The sequence below is a fragment of the Panicum hallii genome, chromosome 4, assembly GCF_002211085.1.
Source record: "Panicum hallii strain FIL2 chromosome 4, PHallii_v3.1, whole genome shotgun sequence".
Lineage (NCBI taxonomy): Eukaryota > Viridiplantae > Streptophyta > Magnoliopsida > Poales > Poaceae > Panicum > Panicum hallii.
This window is the reverse complement of record NC_038045.1, coordinates 225,691-244,766: the sequence shown is the minus strand read 5'-3', so window position 1 is coordinate 244,766 and position 19,076 is coordinate 225,691. Positions and strand designations below refer to the sequence as shown.

At 50.7% G+C, this 19,076-nt stretch overlaps 2 protein-coding genes and 1 long non-coding RNA gene across 3 annotated transcripts; 1 reads left to right on the top strand and 2 right to left on the bottom strand.

Annotated features, from left to right (window-relative positions):
• Nucleotides 1-1,386: 1,386 nt before the first annotated feature.
• On the bottom strand, nt 1,387-3,752 carry LOC112889788 (monosaccharide-sensing protein 2-like). The gene is made up of 2 exons (XM_025956556.1): nt 2,130-3,752; nt 1,387-2,031 (listed from the first exon to the last, which is right to left on the bottom strand). Exons 1-2 carry the CDS (start codon nt 3,750-3,752, stop codon nt 1,387-1,389), a joined length of 2,268 nt encoding a protein of 755 aa, XP_025812341.1.
• A 1,288-nt stretch (nt 3,753-5,040) lies between these two features.
• Nucleotides 5,041-7,429, bottom strand: LOC112889029 (MLO-like protein 9). Its single transcript, XM_025955495.1, has 8 exons — nt 6,764-7,429; nt 6,548-6,608; nt 6,368-6,456; nt 5,867-6,295; nt 5,740-5,775; nt 5,567-5,634; nt 5,417-5,477; nt 5,041-5,340 (listed from the first exon to the last, which is right to left on the bottom strand). The coding sequence occupies exons 1-8, from the start codon at nt 7,418-7,420 to the stop codon at nt 5,041-5,043; spliced, it is 1,701 nt and encodes a 566-aa protein (XP_025811280.1). The 5' UTR covers nt 7,421-7,429.
• A 5,204-nt stretch (nt 7,430-12,633) lies between these two features.
• Nucleotides 12,634-15,764, top strand: LOC112888581. The gene is made up of 2 exons (XR_003227846.1): nt 12,634-13,117; nt 15,460-15,764. It is a non-coding gene; the product is annotated as an uncharacterized LOC112888581 (long non-coding RNA).
• Nucleotides 15,765-19,076: the final 3,312 nt, after the last annotated feature.

The following is a 19,076-nucleotide window of genomic DNA, read 5'->3' as shown; positions in this document are numbered from 1 at the left end:
CTTAGCCTCTTTTATACAAAGGGGATCCCTAGTCATAGGTGATGGTTTAAGAGTGTCTTTGGTTGGGCTGTGGCTTTTGGAAAAGCTGTTGTGAGCTGTGTGCTGTGGAAAAGCTGCTGTGAAAAAGCTGCTGTGGAAAAAGCAGAAGACCGTTTGGTTAGAGCAGCTGTGAGTTGTGGGAAACTGTGTGTTGTGCGTGAAATACCTGTAATACCCTGAAGGTTTGTGGGACTGTATATAAACCAAAATACTCGTACAAACATAATATGTTCACTATTTCGCATGTGAATGTATCTTTTGGAAAGAAAAATATTAAATTTTCTAAATTTTTCATCCATACGGGCGGCGTCGGGTCGGCAGCCGGGCCGGGCGGCATCGGGCAGCGCTGGGCGGGCGGCGTCGGGCGGGGAGCGGGGGGCGGCGGGCGGGGCGGCGCGGGGGCCGAGGCGGCGCAGCGCCGGATCTAGGCGGGGCGGCGGCGGACGGCGTCGGGGCGGCCGGGCCGGGCGGCGGCGGGGCGACCGCCTGGTGGGCGGGGAGCGGGGGGCGGGAGGCGGGGGGTGGGGCCGGGATGGGGACGCTAGAGCGGATGGGGACGGGAGGTGGATAGAAGGAACCGTTTTTTCCATAATTAGTGGCAGGTGGGTAATTTTTTACCCCAAAAGCCACTGAAAGCAGGGGGAGGTGCTTTTGCATTTGTACTAAGGTGAAAGCTGCTTTTGGGCAAAAGCACCTGGATCGTTTAAGTCCTTTGGTTGACTTTTAACTTTTGCAAAAGTAGGTGCAAAAGTCAAACCAAAGGCACCTTAACACACACCCCAACGTCTTCTCTTCACCATGCATGTGAGCCATGGCAGCGATCGCTGTCCGCTGTACCTGGCCGCAATGGTGAGAACAAGAGCTTTGCAAATTGCTGGCAAGTGAAGCACATTTTCTTATATACTGTAGTGCTAAAAAAATAAACAAAACAGCATGGAGAGACACTTCACAAAACTGGAAAAAAAACAGGCTCAATCCATTATTCACGGTGACATCCGCTAGCATTACTATTTATTTAAGAAATGATCTGAATAATGTTAAACGCTAACAAATCAAATCAGCATTAGTAAGTAACATCCATCCGTTGCATCGGTTCTACTAGGCAAGGCCTCTAGGCCTCTGGAGAAAAAAATGAACTAATTGACTCTCACTCAGCTCCAAAATTTGCTTTCCTACCAGGGATTGGGTTCGAAATGCCCTAAAAAATATCGTAGTTCAATATAACAAATTTTTATGCAAAAATTGAGTTATTGCGATCGTCGGTCGATTGGTCGGTGGATGGAGCGGCGGCGGTGGTGGCGGCCAGAAGATGATGACGACGATCACGATGGAGCATGGATCGGTTGTTTATCCTAGCTGCGGCTGCTGTTCCTGTTCGGCCGTTGCCTTTGCTCCGATGTTGAAGAACTCGATGATGACCTCGAGCGGGAATCCCTTGGTCTCTGGCACCTTGATATAGACGAAGATGAGCGCGAGGCAGCAGACGACGGCGTAGAAGCCGAAGACCCCGGCGAGCCCGACGGAGCTGAGCATGACGGGCAGCGAGTAGGTGACGGCGATGTCCCCGAGCCAGAAGGTGAGGGAGCAGATGGCGATGCAGAGCCCCCTGACGCGGGTGGGGAAGATCTCGGCGCACAGGATGTTGGGGATGGGGCCGAAGCCCATGACGAAGCAACAGAAATAGACGATGACGCTGCCGGTGGAGAGCGCGGCGTGCACGGTGGTGGCCATGGGCACCACGTTGGCGACGATGAGCACGACGAGCGAGGCGATGAGCACGGGGATGGTCCAGAGCAGCAGGGTGCGGCGGCCGGAGACGTCCATGAGGCGCATGGCCAGGCCGATGCTGGGGAGCATCAGCAGCGTCGTCAGGCCGCTGATGAGGATGGAGGTGGAGTCGGCGCTCAGGCCAAGGCTCGCAAGGAGGACGCTCACGCCGGCCTGGTCAAGGATCTGGGGCGTGTAGTACAGCACGCCATTGATGCCGGAGAACTTGCATTGGAGGATTGCATTGCATTGCATTGGAGGTTAATTAATAAGTTAGTTCCTGAATGATCATCAATCAAGCAAAGCAAAACCAAATCAATTACCTGCTGCAGGATCTGGATCATGACGCCGCAGAAGAGCGCGCGCCGCACTCCCGGCTCCAGCAGCTCGCGCCACCGGGGGCCCGCCGCCGCCGCCTTGCTCGCCACCGTCTCCGGCGGGTTCTCGAAGGCCGGGGTCGGGCTCTGCCCGATCATCACGTCCTTGGTGTAGAGCATGGACCGGCTCACCAGCGCCGCCGCGTGCACGTACTCCCCGGGCCCCGACTCCCCGCCGCCGCCGCCGCCGCCGCCGTCCTCGTGCAGGTACATCCTCTTCACGCCGCCGCGCTTCACGCCGTCGGGACCCACCTTCTCCGTCCACTTCCACGCCAGCTGCCACCCGCCACCGATGCCCATGGTGCTCGCCGTCTCCCCGCCGCCCGTCACGCTGCTGTAGCGCTGCATGGCGCTGCTGCCGCTCGTCGAGCCCTCAGCAGCAGCCTGCCGCTGCTGCTGCTTCTTCGTCTCCACGTCGGTGCTCTGCCTCGACAGCAGCGGCGCCTGAAGGGCGCCCGCGCCACCGCCCTCCTCGTCCGACAGGTACTCCTCCTCGTCCTCCTCGTCCAGGTCGTCGTTGGGCGGCACGTTCTCCTCGTCCCAGTCGCCGGGCCGCTCCGCCACGCTGAGCATGCTGCCGAGGTTGGGGAAGAGCGTGCTGCCCCGCACGCTGCTGCCGCCGGCCTCGGGCATCTTCTCGTGGACGCTCCCCAGCAGCGTGACGACGGGGTCCTTCATCTGCTCGTACATGCTGCCCTGCCGGGAGGCGAGCTCGACGGCGCTGCCGAGCACGCTGCTGCGCGCGCCCTGCACCTGCTGCGCCACCCACGAGAGGCCCTGCTCCGGGCCGTAGAGGGTGACCTGGTCCCTGGTGTCGTGCTCCGCGTCCGCCTCGGCCGCGGCGGAAGCTGGGCCCAGCACGTACTCCTCGATGACCGTGTCGCCGCCGCTGCCCAGGCCCTCGACGAGGAGCGCCATCTCGCCGGAGACGTCGTCGCGCCCGCGCAGCATCTGCAGGATGGCCCTGGCCTCCTTCATGCGGCCCTTGCTGACGAGCCAGCGCGGCGACTCCGGGAGGTAGAGGACGGTGAGGGCGAGGTAGGCGAGGGAGGGGATGGAGAGGACGCCGAGCATGAAGCGCCACCTGGGCTGCGGGCCGAGCGTCATGTAGAAGATCATGCAGTAGGAGAAGAACATGCCGAAGGATCCGGTGAACTGCGGCAGCGTGTTGAGCAGGCCGCGGATCTCGGGCGGGGCGGTCTCGGAGATGTAGACGGGTACGAGCGTGACGGCGAGGCCGACGCCGAAGCCGTCGACGAGGCGCGCGAGGAGGAGAACGAGCACGTTGGGCGACCAGAGCATGATGAGGCCGCCGGCGAAGTAGAGGAGGGAGGATGCGATGAGCATGGGGCGGCGTCCGACGGCGTCGGAGACGGGACCGGAGAAGGTTGTGATGATGGTGGCGCCGATGAGGGAGGTGGCGACGACGAGGCCCTCGAGGGCGGGCTGCGTCTCGAGGTGGAACTCGCGCTTGATGTAGAGGACGGCGCCGGCGATGGTGGCGTTGTCCCAACCCTGCAGCAGGTTGCCGATGGCCGCCGCGATGGCGACCAGCACGGCGCCTTGCATGGCCGCTAGCTATTGATTTGGTGCGTGGGCCGGCCGGGAAGAAGGAAGAAGAAGATCAAAAAATCGACTTGCTTGCTTGTTGTGTTGGTACCGTACCCTTGAAGGTTAACAACTAACAGATTCAAGGAGGAAGAGGATCGGAGGAGGAGGAGGAGGAGTTTGACGAGGCCACGAGATGCATGCAGAGGCCAGGCAGATCCGAGAAAATAGGGCCGATCGATCCGCCTGCACCGGGAAGGCCTATCGATCCGGCGTCAATCACGCAGAGGCCGGACGGACACTACTACTCCGTCTAGCTCGAGATCGAGAGTCAGAGTCAGCGTCAGGCCATCCATGCACGATCGCCATCGACTTCGGATCCTCGTTTGTTCATGTACTACCTCTCGTCTGATTTTGCTGGTCGGGAATACTCAAGAGTATCTAATGTACAGCAGCCTCCCTTCCCCAATAAATTGTCAATATTGGTAAATAATACATTCCAGCAGTTTCTCAGTACCTCTCTTTCCCCAATAATTATTGGATTGTCCTAACATGTTACCCCAACTCTCCTCAAATAAAGGAAGAATTTTAGCTCTCCCAATTTGTTAGTTGTATTAAGATAAGATTATTGGGGAACTATGAAACTATCTCCCCAGTAACCCATGAAAGTGGTATTAGGATTTTCCAATAATACATTATTAGGAGATGTTTATTGGAGACTACTGGAGATGCTCTAAGTAGTAGACATATACTAAACAATATTGGCCATTAGAAGAAAATGATTGATAATAATGATGACAATCCTCCCCGTTCACCCAGCAATTTTTTTTTGGGAAAGAGACCAGCCGTTCATGTATTAATAAAGTAGAGAAGGTCACCAAGCAATTAGGGGGTGCATACGTATATACGTTCTAGTGGCTCTGAGGATCGTGTATGTTTAAGTACAAGTGAATTGTTTAAAATTTATTTTTAGGTTGAATTGGTTGGTGCATGCAACTTAATATTGTGCCAACATATATGTATCAGCTGAATTCCTACCGTACGTACATCCTATATGTATACGTATGTATGTAGTATACGTACCAACACATACATGTGTATATGAAGAGCTAGAGCTACGACTGGACTGGTGTACAGTACATACAAATTAAGAAAACAAAACAGCAAATTAGATGGAACAACCATTGCAACTTAACGGGGATGCATGGATATATAGATAGATGGGCGCTAGCTGCTGCTGTAGTCTGTTGCTGCTGCTGGGGCCTAGCCTGCCCTGCCCTGCCCGGCGATCGATATGATGCCATCATCACTACTCGTCGATCTTGATGAATTCGTACTCGCCTTCCTGCTGGCCTGCTGCTGCTTTCTTGGCGGCGCCGGCCTGCAGCCCCGTGCCGGCGGCGTCGCCCTGCTGCTGATGGGCGGCGTTCTTCTTCTCCGCGTCGGCCTTGGTGGGGCTCCCGCCGCGGGGGCTGCAACCGGCGGGTGAGCCGCCGTGGCCGCCGTGCTTGGAGCTGGTGGGGGCCTTCTTCTTGACGCCGGCGCGCCAGTTCTTGAGGGCCTTGGAAGTCTGCTCGTCGAAGATGGACTGCTTCATGGTGGAGCCCATCTGACAGTAGTGCAGGGTAGATCGATTATTATCTCTGTTAGTAGTAGTAGTAGTAGTAGAAAAAAGACCGACCGACCTGAGAGACGAGGGCGTAGAGTGGGAGCGTGACGTAGCTGCACAACACCTGAACCACCACCCTGCATGCATATGCATGATACAGACAGACACATGATGACCAGGCCAAACAATGCAACAAAAATGAGCCAGCCATTTCTACAAAGCATACCCTAGGCAGAGGCGTGCGAAGACAAATTCCTTGGAGTCGTTGAAGCAAGAGTCCATCCCGTACTCATACTACAAAGCAAGTTAAATTATACAGACAGACACATGCATCTGAATCGGCTAGCAGTCTTCATTATTAATTTTAATTCTGAGACAGACAGATAGATAGATACATACCAGGATCCAGAGGAAGTAGATGATCTGGAAGCCATTCTGCATGCCAACCAATTAACATGCATGTATATTCAGATAGATGATGCATGTACTAAATAACAAGCAGACAGACAGACAGATGATGGCCGACCTGGAAGAGCGTGAAGTGGATGAGGAAGAGCACGAACGTTGGCCTCGCGAACCAGAAGTAGGAGTCGCTGACCTGCACCAGCGGGATGCCCTGGATCACCGCGTGCCGCTCCGTGATGTCGATGGCCATCCGGCAGATGATGCCCTGCAGCTTGGTGCCCACGGAGAGGATGGTGACGACAGGCATGATGGAGATCCACAGCATGGTGTGCCACCCGTTGACGTTGAGCAGCAGGAAGATGAGAGCCGACGCCCACAGCGGGGGGCTGATGCCCACGATCACCTTGAAGTCGTCCTCCAGAGAGCGCTTGATGTACTTTTGGAAATCAAACTTGCTGCCAGGGGCGAGATGGACGTTCACAAAGCTGTGCCGCAGCGCGCAGTAGTCCGCCTTCCGAACGGATCGGAAGAACTGACGGAAGAAGTTGCTCTGCATGCACGTACGATGTAGAAGAAGAGCATGTATATATATAGGAGTATTAATTAGGGTTACTCCACGTACGATGTAGAAGGATGCTGGGGTCTTGTTCAGCACATTCATGTGCTGCCTCACGAACGACGTCTCGTGAGTAAACCGGAAACGCGTAGGGTCTGCAGTTGCAGTTAGCATTAGTAGCATTATTAGTAATAACAAGACAGATAGATAGACATATGATTAATTATCCAATGTATAACCATTTACCATTTGAGAACTCGTAATCTTGCCCTGCCGCTTCTTTCTCCCACTCTTTCCATGCACGTATCTGAAACAATATAATGCCATGCGCCCATGTGATGGATGATTGATGATGCATCAGACGAGACGACCAAGACCAGGCAGCAGCCAATCGATCGGCGATATGATCGATGATGCTGATCAACAAAGAACAAAACGAAAACAAAAAGAAAGTAATGTAACCTTGGCCCTGCCCAGTGCCATTGTGATCGCACTGTACGAGACGTGGAAGACCGCCAGGAAGAAGATGAAGATGTGCAGCTGGTGCAGCGCGTTGATGGAGATGAGCGACACCTTCCCGTCGGGGCATTTCGTCTTCATGTTCGCCTCGCCCAGGAGCCTGCTGCTGCTGTGGTGCCACGACGACCCAGCGCCGCCGCCGGCATAGTAGGGGGGTGCCCAGGCCACCACGCCCCCCAGGTGCTCGGCGCCTGCTTCGGCCTCGCCGCCCTTATTCTTCTCGGGGACGCCCGCGCCGCCGTGCTCCTGGCCGCCGCCCTCACCACCACCACCACCAGCAGCAACCGCCTCCACGGCCTTGAGCTTGCAGGGGAGCATGGTGTCGGCGGCGTGGTTGCTGATGCAGATCTTGATGATGTAGTTCTGCCCGAACACGAGGAGGAGGGAGATGAAGCCCAGCACCATGAGCTCCGCCTTCACCTTCTCCAGGGCCTCCACCATGGCCTTCTTCTTGCGGTGCGAGAAGAACTCGCCCACGTGGTGGAGCCCCTTCTCCAGCAGGATGGAGATGATCACGATCACACCGCACACCGACGCCACGGCCCATGTCGGAGTCTGGTCGAGCTCGCGCGCGTTGCCGCCGCCGCCGCCGCCCCCCATGCCGCCGTAGCCTGCTGCTGCTGCTGCTTATTTATTATTTGATTTGATTGATTGATGATCGCCGGGCAGGGATGCTACCTAACGCCGGCCGGGGACAATGATCGGAGGAGAGGGAGGAGGACGGCAATGGCGGATGGGCTTCGATCGGCTTGCTGCATGCATGCCTGCCTGCCTGCCTTCCTTCCATTTTCAGGCAAGCAGAGGCCGCGCGCGAACGCCGGAGGCTCCACCACCTAGCTAGCCCAGCGTTGTTCAACTACTAACGCAGGAGGACCCAGCCCAGCCGAACTATTATTAACTGGAGAGCCCACCAAATTAAAGCCCATGTCGTGCCCCGCACGGACGGCGGCGGCGGGAGTCCTCCTCAGAGCCGTCGCCGGTCGCCGGTCGCCGGTCGCCGGCGGGAGTTGCAGTCACCCACCCACCCCAAACCCACCACGAAGCCAACTCCGCCGCTGCCGCATTCGACGGACGGACGGAGGGGGGCGCTTTCGCCGGAGTACCATCAGCATTGGCTCCTAAACGAGGTCCGTTTCCTACCTCGCCGCCCCTTCCTACCCCGCACTGCGATGGATGGATTCCCGGTTCTGCTGATAATTCTCATGCATGTCAGAAGGGGCATTCATGTATATGCTTGGGGAATCCGTCACTAAATTTCAATCTGAACAACATCTACGAAATTCAATCCAAAACAACCGCTCGGTGTAGCAAAACTTTATGGTTTTAAATCGCCGGCCAAGGCGTTTAGCGGTAGGACTGCCGTTACGATGTTTAGCGGACTATAGCTAGCTTTAGCGGGCTAAATGCCACAACAGTTACCCTTTCTAGAAGCTATAGCCGACTATAGCAGCATCTGTAGCCGACTATAGCAGCATCTGTAGCCGGCTATTTAAAACATTATTATATATACAACTTTTAGCATTGGCATTTACACAATATCGTCACTTTTGTTTTCCCCAAATCTGGGATAAGAAAGAAATCAGTATACATGTTGGTTCTTTCCTTCAGATCAGAGACTCAAGTGTATGTATGTATGTATGTACGCTCCTAAAACGTATATGTATGCACACTACAAGGAAGTTGTTGCATGTAATTGCACGTTTTGCAACTCGATTGACCAAAGTGATACAACATTACATGTTGTTATATAACTAGATGGCACCCCGCGCGTTGCCGCGGGAGAAGGTGCATTCGCAGCAAGGGCGGCCTGGATGCGCATTGACCTGCTCTTGGCCTTCATCAGAAACAAAGCAACATACAGTAGTATCTTTCAGATTTTTCGGGGTCATGGCGCTGCTCAAATCAAACTGAGCGAAAGGAACACGACGGCCCAATCCACTTGCCTCTGTACCTGGTACCTGATGCTGATGGAAAGCGCAGCTCGACTTGCTGCCGGTACTGGCTGCTTGTTTATAGGAAAAGGAGACCAGAGAACGGATACAGAGAAAGGGAATCGAGAGAGAAAAAACGAAATTGAGAGCTACTGATGCTGGATTGCTGCATTTTTTTAACAAAATAGAGGATCAGGACCCCAAGCTGCGGGATCCCCCAAGCTGCTGGCTTTGCTGTGCTCAATGGAGGAAAGGGAAACTGGTGCTCCTGTGCCTTCTTGGTGTGCATAAGAACATGGAGAGGAAAGAGCTCGGTGAAGAAGGAGACGCGTCCGCTACTTTGCTTCCTGTCGAGTGGATGGAGTGGTGGCAGTGGATGGAGATAGTCTGCTATCCCGACTGCCGAGGACGCGGTGATGCTGAAGCAACTGTTGGCGGTGCGGCGGGAGGGGCCGGCTGGCTGGGGCGGCACGCTGTGGCCGTCCGGTGGAAATGACAAGTGGGTGGGTTTTACCAGGTGTTTGGTTCAGACGTGAGACGTGAAAAAGATGCTGTCAGAAATCTGCTGTGAAAAAGCTGCTGCGAGATGCCTGCTATGAAAAAGCTGAAATTTGTTTGATTTAAACTGCTGTGAGTTGTCAACTGTGAAAAGTTATATATTATCTTTATGCAAATTGACAGTATACAATGTTTCTTTGTGATGACCAAATTCTTTTTCCTTAAATCTTTATATATATATATATTTGAAGTTAAATTTTTTATTCTTTTTTATTTTTATTTTTCTATATATGAAAATCTTTATTTTCTTATATATAAAAAAGAATTGAAAGCCTATATATATATGTGATCAATAGTAGGTGTAGTTTTCACAAATTCGAAAAAGCTGCAAAAGTAGGATACAACCTCCTTTCAAATTTGAATTTGTATTAAAAAAATCAGATTTTTCAAACCAGCTGCAGAAAAGCTGAACCCTTTGGTTCAGCTTCTGCTTTTAGAAAGCAGAAGCAGGTTTAGAAAGCTGAACCAAACGCAGTCTGGGAGGAAGAATCTGAACAATCTTGGCAGTACAATAGTGAATTGTGAGAGGATGAACAGTGTAACAAACAGTGGCTTTCATCCGTACATCTATAGCTGTATTGGGGGGTGTTTAAATCCCCAAACTTTGCAAAAAGTTTTTGCATTGAGAACCGTGTCAGTTCATCTCTTCTCTCTGTGCACGCGGCCCAATGCAAAAACTTTTCACCCTTTTCCCCATCTAAACACCCCCTTAGTTTATCTTATGCAATTTACTCAAACAAAAAAAAATCAGTTCGATGGGTGTAGGTAAGTTTTATGTGATCACCACCAAATAAGAAAAATAATAAAAACTGATTGTAGCTAGGCCCAATACGTATAACAATATAACAGAATGAGAAAAGAAAATGAAAACAATCAATACAGATCACAAATGGCTACTCACGGAAAAAAATTTCTCCTGCGCGCATCACATTGAATAGAAAAAACAATCACGAGACATCCACCAAAAGAGTTTAACGAGCCAAAATCGCGACCCTTTTCGTGTGGGTGACAAATTGCTATATGTCGCATAAGAGACTATCCCCGCCCTTACCAATCGGCATTGCGCTTCGTTTTGGTAAACACACTTGTGCTCATCCTAAGAGTGGCTTTTGAGATAGCTTTTTGGCGGCTTATGAAGAAGCCCTGCCAAATGAGAGACGTCAAAACAGCTTCGGCGTTGAAGCCGAGTCCTCTCGCAGCTTACATTGGCTTCCCCGGCTTCTCCTTCGTCCTAGATACGAAAGACTCGTGCTGCCCTTGATGCGTGGCGGTTAGGACACGCGATAAGGAAGAAAGGGCGGCACTTAGCCGCTGCGGCCCATGGCATGGTGGTGCAGATCATTGGCGGTGCACGTCAGTCAAAGTAGCGGCGGAGCACGAGGACCAACATCGCTAGCGAGAGATGCAGTGCAGCGGGATTAAATTGGGCTGAAGGAAATCGCAACACGGTTGGAGGGTGCGGCGGCATGGCGAATGAGCGCCAGTCATGGACTTTTGAGAAAAGAACGTGGCACAGTGGGAGGAAACAAAAGGATAAGAGAGAAAAAAGAGAAAAGAAAATTGGAAGAAGTAAAAAAAATAAGAGTAAGGACAGCACTAACGTGCAGCCCCCTCCCTCGTCTTCCTCGCGTCCATCTTCCGCCCCCGCTGCCTCTGCTGCCGTCCTCCTCCCGCCCTCCATGCCCTCGTCGCCTCCCGCTGACGCAACCGTTCTAACCGGTCCCACCTCCTCCCCCGCGGCCCCCGACTCGAGCGGCCTCCGCCGCCATCTTAACCCATCCAACCTTGATGCCCCGGCCAAACCTCTCACCCCCGCCGCCGACCGCCTCCCACCAGTTGTCCGGTCCTGCACGACCGGCAGCGCGCCAACCCACCTCCACCGGCGGGCCTTCGCCGCCCCAAACTCTCCCTCTAAGGATGGTGACATTGGAACCCTCCCGACAACCCCGAAACACTGACCCTAAAGCCCGCCGGCCTCGACCACCACCCCGGTCGGCGGCGACCTTGCCGCCGGCCGCTCCCCCACCTCCCGTCCGCACCTTCGGGCTCTGTTCCTTGACGGTGGTGCGAAAGGCAGCGACTCGATTGCTTGAGGAAGAAGAAAGAGACCGTGCGGCTTGTATGCACTGCACGAATCTCAACCAAGCTGCTGGGTCGCAAAGCAGGCCGCAAGCTTCGCGCACTAGCGATCGAGCGCGACCCCGCATGCGGGTTAGAGACTTAGATTTTTCCAAAGAATGAAAAGAAAGAAAAAGCCATTTCCCACGAGTCAAAGCTGTGTCAAACGGCTCAAAAGGCCTCACTTTCCTAGTAACTACTAATAAACTTTTTACTGCAAGAATTTGGAGCGACTGGAGAGACTCCTCTCCCGTTTTCAACGTATTAACACGTGACGCGTGTAGCTCTTTTTTTTTTTTTGAGAAACACGTGACGCGTGTAGCTGTTGTCCTTTTTTTCAACTGCTGCTCCGTTCCTGTCGTTGTATATTGGCCCGTTTCGGGGTACTTCCGGGCCTGTTTCAGCTCTATCTGCCGGGATCCTGTTTGTCTGGTAGAAGGTGGATAAGCAAGCTATCTATAAAATCCGCTAAGACTCAGTTGGTGATGGCCCTTTCAACATTTCACTGAAAAAATGTTGGATGCGAAATGTTGACCAACATTTTATCTTCTCGGGAAATATTGAGCTCCAACATTTTTTTGAGAAATGTTGGCCAATATTTTTCGAAAATATTGAGCCCCAACTTTTCTTCGCCAACACATTTTGAAAAATGTTGAGCCTCCATATTTTTTCAACTTTTCATATAAACTCAACTTTTTTTTCAAAAAAGTTCAACATTTTTATTAAAAAAAGTTAGCAAGGCGCCGCGCCTTCTTCTCCGGCTTCGGTGGCGGCGACTAGGGGCAGTGCGTCGGCCCGGCAGCGGCGAGCCCGCGCGAGGCCACGGGAGCTCGGCGGGGGGGGGGGGGGGGGCGAGCCCACTTGGGGCCACGGGCGGCCTGCGGCGGGCGAGCTCCGACGGCGCCAGCTTTGGGCGGCAGCGCCGGCGCACGGGCCTGCGCGAGGTGGGAGGCGGCGGTGCATGGAGGGGAGGGGAGGGAGGGAGTTGAGGGCTAAGGTTTGCCTGTGAGATCCAACGATCACGAATGATTGCACAAATCTCAAACAGTGGAAGGCAGGCCCCCGGTGGCGGCAGCTCCCCACGTTGAATTTCACCCGGTGCACCCCAAAGTTGTCGCGGTAGCAGGCGGATTTGTCACGGATCGAGACGACACTACTGCTCTGGAGAAAGTTGCCGTCCCCGCGCCCTCCTCTCCTCCCGCCCCGCGCGCTTTTGGTTGATATAATGGATGAGGTGTAGAGTATGACGGAGGAGAGAATTCTGATGACAGGGACAGAATATTCTTTTTAGAAGATGAATTTAGAGGAGGACGAGTGCGGACAGCCTAGCCTCATGTCGGCAGACCCCGCATCTGTGACGCGTCCAAGGCAACGGAGCTGCTCCATAGGCCCAATCTAGAGCATCCTCCTCATCACCTCATCCTGCGGATGAAGCCCATGGCCGTGGCGCCACCCAAGGCTTCCTTCGTCCACCTGTTCGAACCCTAGCCCCGCGCCCCCACGCTTGCCTCTGCTATGCTCAGTCGCTGCGTGCCTGAGGCCAGTTGCGCGTTGCACGGAGGCATTAACATGGATGTGCACCATGAATTATGAATTAACGATCTTGAGGTCTTCTCCAAGGTCGACATGGGGAATTTGGCTCCTTCCTCTCCCTGTTTTGCATCAGAGATTCCCAACCCCATGGCGCTAGGTACGTCTTCAAGACTTCAACATCTTGTGTCTATTCTGATGTTGTAGGACACTGAAGTGAATGAGAATTCTATGTTCACCTCGCTCAAGTGGAAATCACTATACCATCCTATGGTTTTTTATGATTCCTGATTTGTCTCGTAGTTTAGCTCAATATGAATAGATCTCACTCTGTACTGATTGTTGATATGGCGCCTTAGCTTATTCGAATTATTTGACATCTGACTATCTGAGTGTTCGGTGAGGATATGCACTTTTGCTATTTTTTATCCAAGTTAATAATCAAAGCAACAAGTGATTTAGTATGATATATGTATTCTTTGTCTATTTATGCATCCAAGCTTCTTCTAAATTTCATATGGTTACCACCTATTTCTTTGTCTTCTACACAAAATAGGATTATATCCCAAGAAAAACAAATCATGACATATTATTGCCGCAACTCATGCCTGCTCATTTCCGCCACAGCAAAGAAATAGTTACATGATGCAGATGATTAAAATTGTTCTTAAGTTAACCTGTCTGAAAATTCATGCCTATTCATGTTACATGTTGTTGTTTCGGTTTGAGCAGGTTCATTTAGTGAAAAACTGTAATGCAAACATTAAGTTTACAGAACTATTCTATTTTTCTAAGAGCGAGTTACAGCTATATATTATTGTCCTGCTAAGAATCACAAAGATAACATAACAGGTAAGTTTGTTCTTTCCGTAGGATCTCATTCATGAGGCCAATTAACTCATCTTCAGTGCCGGCTGCCTCTTATTAGCAACCAGTTGTTGACGGTCAAAATTGACACTTGTCGAGTCCGGCTGGACAAACCGGTCTAACTGCTTCTGAGATCGGTTGGACCGGTATGGCAATGTAGCCGGCCCGACAATACGAGACCGGTCGAACCGGATTGTAAACCGGTCAGACCAGTTTTTGCGCTTAGTCCGAATAGGTTTAGAGAATCCATGTAGATTACATTTGTTGCGGAATTTTCCTTGCGGGGCAAGACCTCCGCACCCTATAAATATAAAGGGTCGTGGCCGATTGAGTTTTTTTACCACCAATCGAACAAAACATTATTTCTCTTTTATCTCCAAGCCCTAGCTTTTCCAATCCCCTTGCTGTTCTTCCTTTGTCTCTGTGGCGGTTGAAGGCGTTCTGAGTGGTCTGCAGATCTCAGAGCAACCCTACGTGCACCAGCCCTGACGGGGTCCCTCCCGGGTCAGTGTTCTTAGGTTTTCACGGCGAGCTTCTGGAAACCGGTCTAACCGGGTTCCCAAACCAGTTTGACCGGTCTGTGCAGGAAGGTCGTCGCGAGGAGATTCGTTTCGCGCGAGCTAGCGCTATTCAGTGTGTTGACCAGAAAAGGCGTCAACACCAGTATAGCACATATATATAAGTATGTTAGGTTAGCTCTTCTTTCTATTTGCATGCATGTACCCAGTTTCATTTCAGTAGTCAAGTTCAGTTATATATTGTCATTATGTTCCTCTTTTATGAAACAAGCTCAATATGGCTCTTTTTTATTCTTATGTTGCTTATTATGTCCTGTATCCCAGCAATAGAACTATCTCTATGGATTTGCAGTTTCCAGACATGTAAAATCGTGTTTGTTTTTTCAGCTTTACAAACAAAGTTGGTATGAAATCAGACGGTGTTGCTTTTTTCTCTTACTTCTGTTTACGCCATATGCCCCTGCACCAAAAGGACTCTCTCTGGACCTGCAATTTCCAAACAGGTTAAACCGTAAAAGGCATAGGAGACACCACTATGATGCACAAACAGATATGGCTGAACCGTTGGTCTGATGTTTTAGCCCCCATGTTTTGGTACAGTGCCTTTTCATGGCGTTAAGCTATGCATCAACCATTTGCCATGAAAACAAACATTTTACCATGTTTTGGAATTCGCCTTAGGTCATATTTATGATCAAAGGATACAATATTAGTTATGACAAGGAAGCAGCACAAGGCAATTGCATGGCACTGATTTTGATTACATATATATGTCAGTGAACCCTACTATACTCTACTTAAACCAGTCATTCTTGACTAACCCCAGTGCCTTGAATCAATGGAGACGTGCCGTGTCCAATCTATTCTACTACGTTATCCCATTGCCTTAATTTCAAAATTGCATATGGGAGTGATCTGAATCAGCTATGGAGACCGTCCAACAGAGATGACATTTTCTGAGTTAATTGATTTCGTTGTATAGCTTACACAAGAGAGATTGGGCAGTCATGAATGTTGTACTCATGAAATTTGATTAGTCAGTAACTTATCGGACTACTTTCATGAAAGATTTCCACGTGTTAAATTAATGCTATTGTTTCTTCGTATCACCTTGCAGTGTCAGTGTTCAGTAATGTCAGGAGTGGTGTACCATGCTGATCGTTTCAACATGAAATACTTATGGCATCAGGATGCGCCGTGATCTTTGTTTCATTGAAAAAGAATGTTTGATCCTTGGCTCTGTCCCTCTATTATCCATTTGTACAAGCCTTTATGCATTTTCGAGTTTTTTTCCCATGCCATCAGTCTTAGCTTTAATGAATCAGATCCCCAGATTCAATGTATTCAGCTACAGCTCGGTTAGGCGTTCTGTTTCCTGTATCCATTACATTATCTGTACTTTGCTTTGTGCTCTCATTCAAAGTTGTTGGGCGTGTTCGCTGCGCTGCGCTGAAAAATCTGTTGATTTTCGCTGCACTGTGCTGATTCAATAGTGTTCTGTGAGGGAGAAAAAGCTGATGCGCTGCGCTGAAAAGCGAAACAAACACACCCTAAATTTCATGTCACAGAACAGTCAAAAATTATATGGATGTATATATACTTCCCCAACTATTACAACACAAAGGCAGAAATGTGAAACCCTTATTTCTGAGTGTTCTGGGATTAAATGGAGTGTTCGAGCACGTGGTCCATAACTTTTTGGCAGCATGTTGCGTCCGGGCCTTCCGTTTCCAAATCACACCGCATCTTTTTACCCGTACTCACCAGAACTCGTAACCTTCTCTTTTCCATCGCGACCAGAGCTCAAGAAATTAGTGTAGTTCAGAACATACATGGACAGAATTGTGAAGCTGACTGAACCTGAACCTGAACAGACTTGTAAGGCTGACTGCATTACATCAACTACTTGCAGACATCGTACTTTGAGGTGGTTAATTATTAGCGCAACCAAAACTAAATAAGAATGGTCAAATGCGATGATTCAAAGAGTGCTATCGTTCACAGCTCATGTGTAGATCAGATGCACGGTGGAGTTTACGGATGCACTCTATATGGACTCTCTCTTGCTGTCATTACAGAGGTTCTCAATTGGAATAACAGAATTTTGGCTTTTCTCTTATTTGCCTCCATGACCATGATCAAATCAGCAGCTTGATTACTCCATCCATCTAAGGAGTTCCCTCCAGAAGTCAGTAGCTAAACCATCTCCCACTTCTACTAATTTGGATGGTGATTGGAGATTAATGGCAAATACAATATTGGTATGGTCATCTGGTTTGTTCACCAAGGCCTGTCACATTGTTTATTATTTGGGTCCTGATCATCGGCCAGTGACAGCCGATGCTAATTAAATCAATGACAATGACAACAAAAGGGTGTGTTGGCAAGGAGAGGAGGCAAGACAATGTATTTCCATCGGAGATCTACATGGCTTGTATATGATAAAATGAAGCGTCGATGGAACTCAAGATGGCCGATGAGTGCTGCGTCAAGAGAAGTTGATTAGAACTAAGAAAGGTGTAGTTAGCGCTCTGACTGGATTATTTTGATCAGCAAATGCAAGTCAGATAGAGGGTGGAGTCAGTACGTGCATGCAAGGTAATTGTGGCACGGTGATTAATTGCATGCAAGGTGTACATATATTTGGAGGTGATTAAAATAAAGAAAGAAGATTCTGGCACGGGTGTTGGTCCACGCTATCGACGAGTAATTGTGCAAGCTGATCTATTCGCGGACGGATCGGAGAGGAACTTAAATGAGAAGGGTTCAATACAAGGAAATTTAGAGTCCATGCTTAGATATTTCAAGTTTGGTACGTGCGTGGCTAGCTAGGTTGCCCAGGGTATAAATATGCACTCGGACTATTTGACTATTGTAAAAGGTTTATCCCTTGATCAATCAAACAACACTTGATCAATCAAACAATTTACTTTCTCAAGTACCTTTACCATAAGCATCTACTATTCTGCCATAGGAGTAGGAGTAGAGTACATATCTACGAGTTCTTCCAAATCAAGCATTGCTGCATTGCTTCGATCTTCGGTTTACGTAAGTTCCGCTTTTACCTGGTTTACCTAGAGATCCCAAGCTTCCAGGGGCATCGCTGTCGCTTGCTCCAGATTGCCTAAGAGTTATCGTATTTGCTGGATTCTAGGTTCCGATCTATGTTCTAGTTTATACACAATTTACCGCATCTTGTAGTTTCTAGGTTTGCATCTTGTTAGTTCTTAAAAGTTTATTTGCATTCTTGTTAGTTTCAGTTTTTATCACCAATCTATCCAGTCTGGTTACAGATCTTTATCGGCTTTAAGCTTTTAAGCGCATAGTCGATCTAGATTTGCATCTGGACTTTAAACCCCCATCGCATCGGTTGACATAGCTAATCGCACTCCAGGAGGACAGTTGGGAATTACAGCCGATCTGTCGTGTTAATTTGACTATATTTTACCCTTTATCAGTTGGTTAGGTCAAATTGACTGGCACGCTATGCACACTACACGCGCCGATTTACACGCTTCTGCATCGGAGTGAAGCAAATCTCTGAGGCCTATCGTGTGTTGTCTACGCAGAACTTCACCCCTCGATTTTCGCTTCAGCAGACTCGGTCGCCGTTGCTGCCTAGGATCTCCCCGCCGCCAACCACGCCCGACCGCCGTCCCCCACCACCCACCGGGGCGGCGTCCCCACCACCCTACCTCGCCGCCGTCTCGACCGCCTACACCGTTGGTCCGGCGACCTCTCCAACATACCCAAACCCTAAAACCCCGAATCTGAAGACCGCCGGCGGTGGCGACGACGAGCGGCGGTGGCGAGAGCATGGTGGGCCGCGCGGTTGCTCGCGGAGACTGCTGGGCCACAATAGTCGCGCAGTAAGGCCCCGCGCGACGTTTCGCCTTTTAGAGTTTTTCTTTTAATTAACGTGGCATATGTTTCCGTGGAAGGAAGCAAACGACAGGGTCATAGAAAAGAAAGCCAAACGGCCATCTGTTTGTAGCTTGTGGGCCGGCATGGGCCAGCCAGATGCATAAATTTGATTAAAGTTAAATAGAGTCTTAAATGGAGGCCCAATGCCTGAGCGCTGGCAGGCACGCCGCTCGCGCACGCGGCCACGCCACCAAACACTAGCCCTAATCCGCCTCACCCGCCGCCGCGCCTCCGTCTCCACCTCACCCGCCGCCGCCACGCCACGCCCGCCGCCGCGCCTCCGTCTCCACCTTACCCGCTGTCACCAAGCTACGCTCGCCGCCTGTCCCGGCCTCCTCCACGGCCCCCGCCTCTCACGCTCCGCAGCCTCTTCTCACCTCAACATAGCGCCTCGCGGCCGAAACCCGCATCAGAGCGGGTTAGGCTTCGGTGGCCGCGGACGTGTCCAGTTCAAGCTCAAGAGCCGTAATCGTCGCGGTTTGATCCCCGCCCCTCCCCGTCCCGAGGATTTCCCAGTGAGAATCCCATCATTCATTTTTCTCCAGTATTGTTTCATGTTTGAGGGAACTAGTAATTTGCGAGCTTGAGTATAAGCCACCATTGAAAGAAAAACAATACTCGGTTAATTTGCATCCTGAGAATATTACCCCTTTGTTGTGGCGAAATTTAAAGTTTGAGTTGAACAATCAAAATTCAGATGAGTCGTGTGGATCCCTATACAGATTAAATACGAAGTTGGTAGTTTAAACGTTTCATCCTGCATACCAGTGGTGTTATTTTTATCTCAATGTGAGAAATGCTTATAATTGA

What these genes read in the sequence shown, in the direction of transcription:
- LOC112889788 (XM_025956556.1), bottom strand. Translation starts at nt 3,752, where the DNA reads ATGCAAGGCGCCGTGCTGGTCGCCATCGCGGCGGCCATCGGCAACCTG. An exon ending in TGATCCAGATCCTGCAGCAG is followed by an intron (nt 2,032 to 2,129) that starts GTAATTGATTTG and finishes CTCCAATGCAAG; the next exon opens with TTCTCCGGCATCAATGGCGT.
- LOC112889029 (XM_025955495.1), bottom strand. Translation starts at nt 7,420, where the DNA reads ATGGGGGGCGGCGGCGGCGGCGGCAACGCGCGCGAGCTCGACCAGACT. An exon ending in TGGCACTGGGCAGGGCCAAG is followed by an intron (nt 6,609 to 6,763) that starts GTTACATTACTT and finishes ATATTGTTTCAG; the next exon opens with ATACGTGCATGGAAAGAGTG. An exon ending in TCTACGCCCTCGTCTCTCAG is followed by an intron (nt 5,341 to 5,416) that starts GTCGGTCGGTCT and finishes CACTACTGTCAG; the next exon opens with ATGGGCTCCACCATGAAGCA.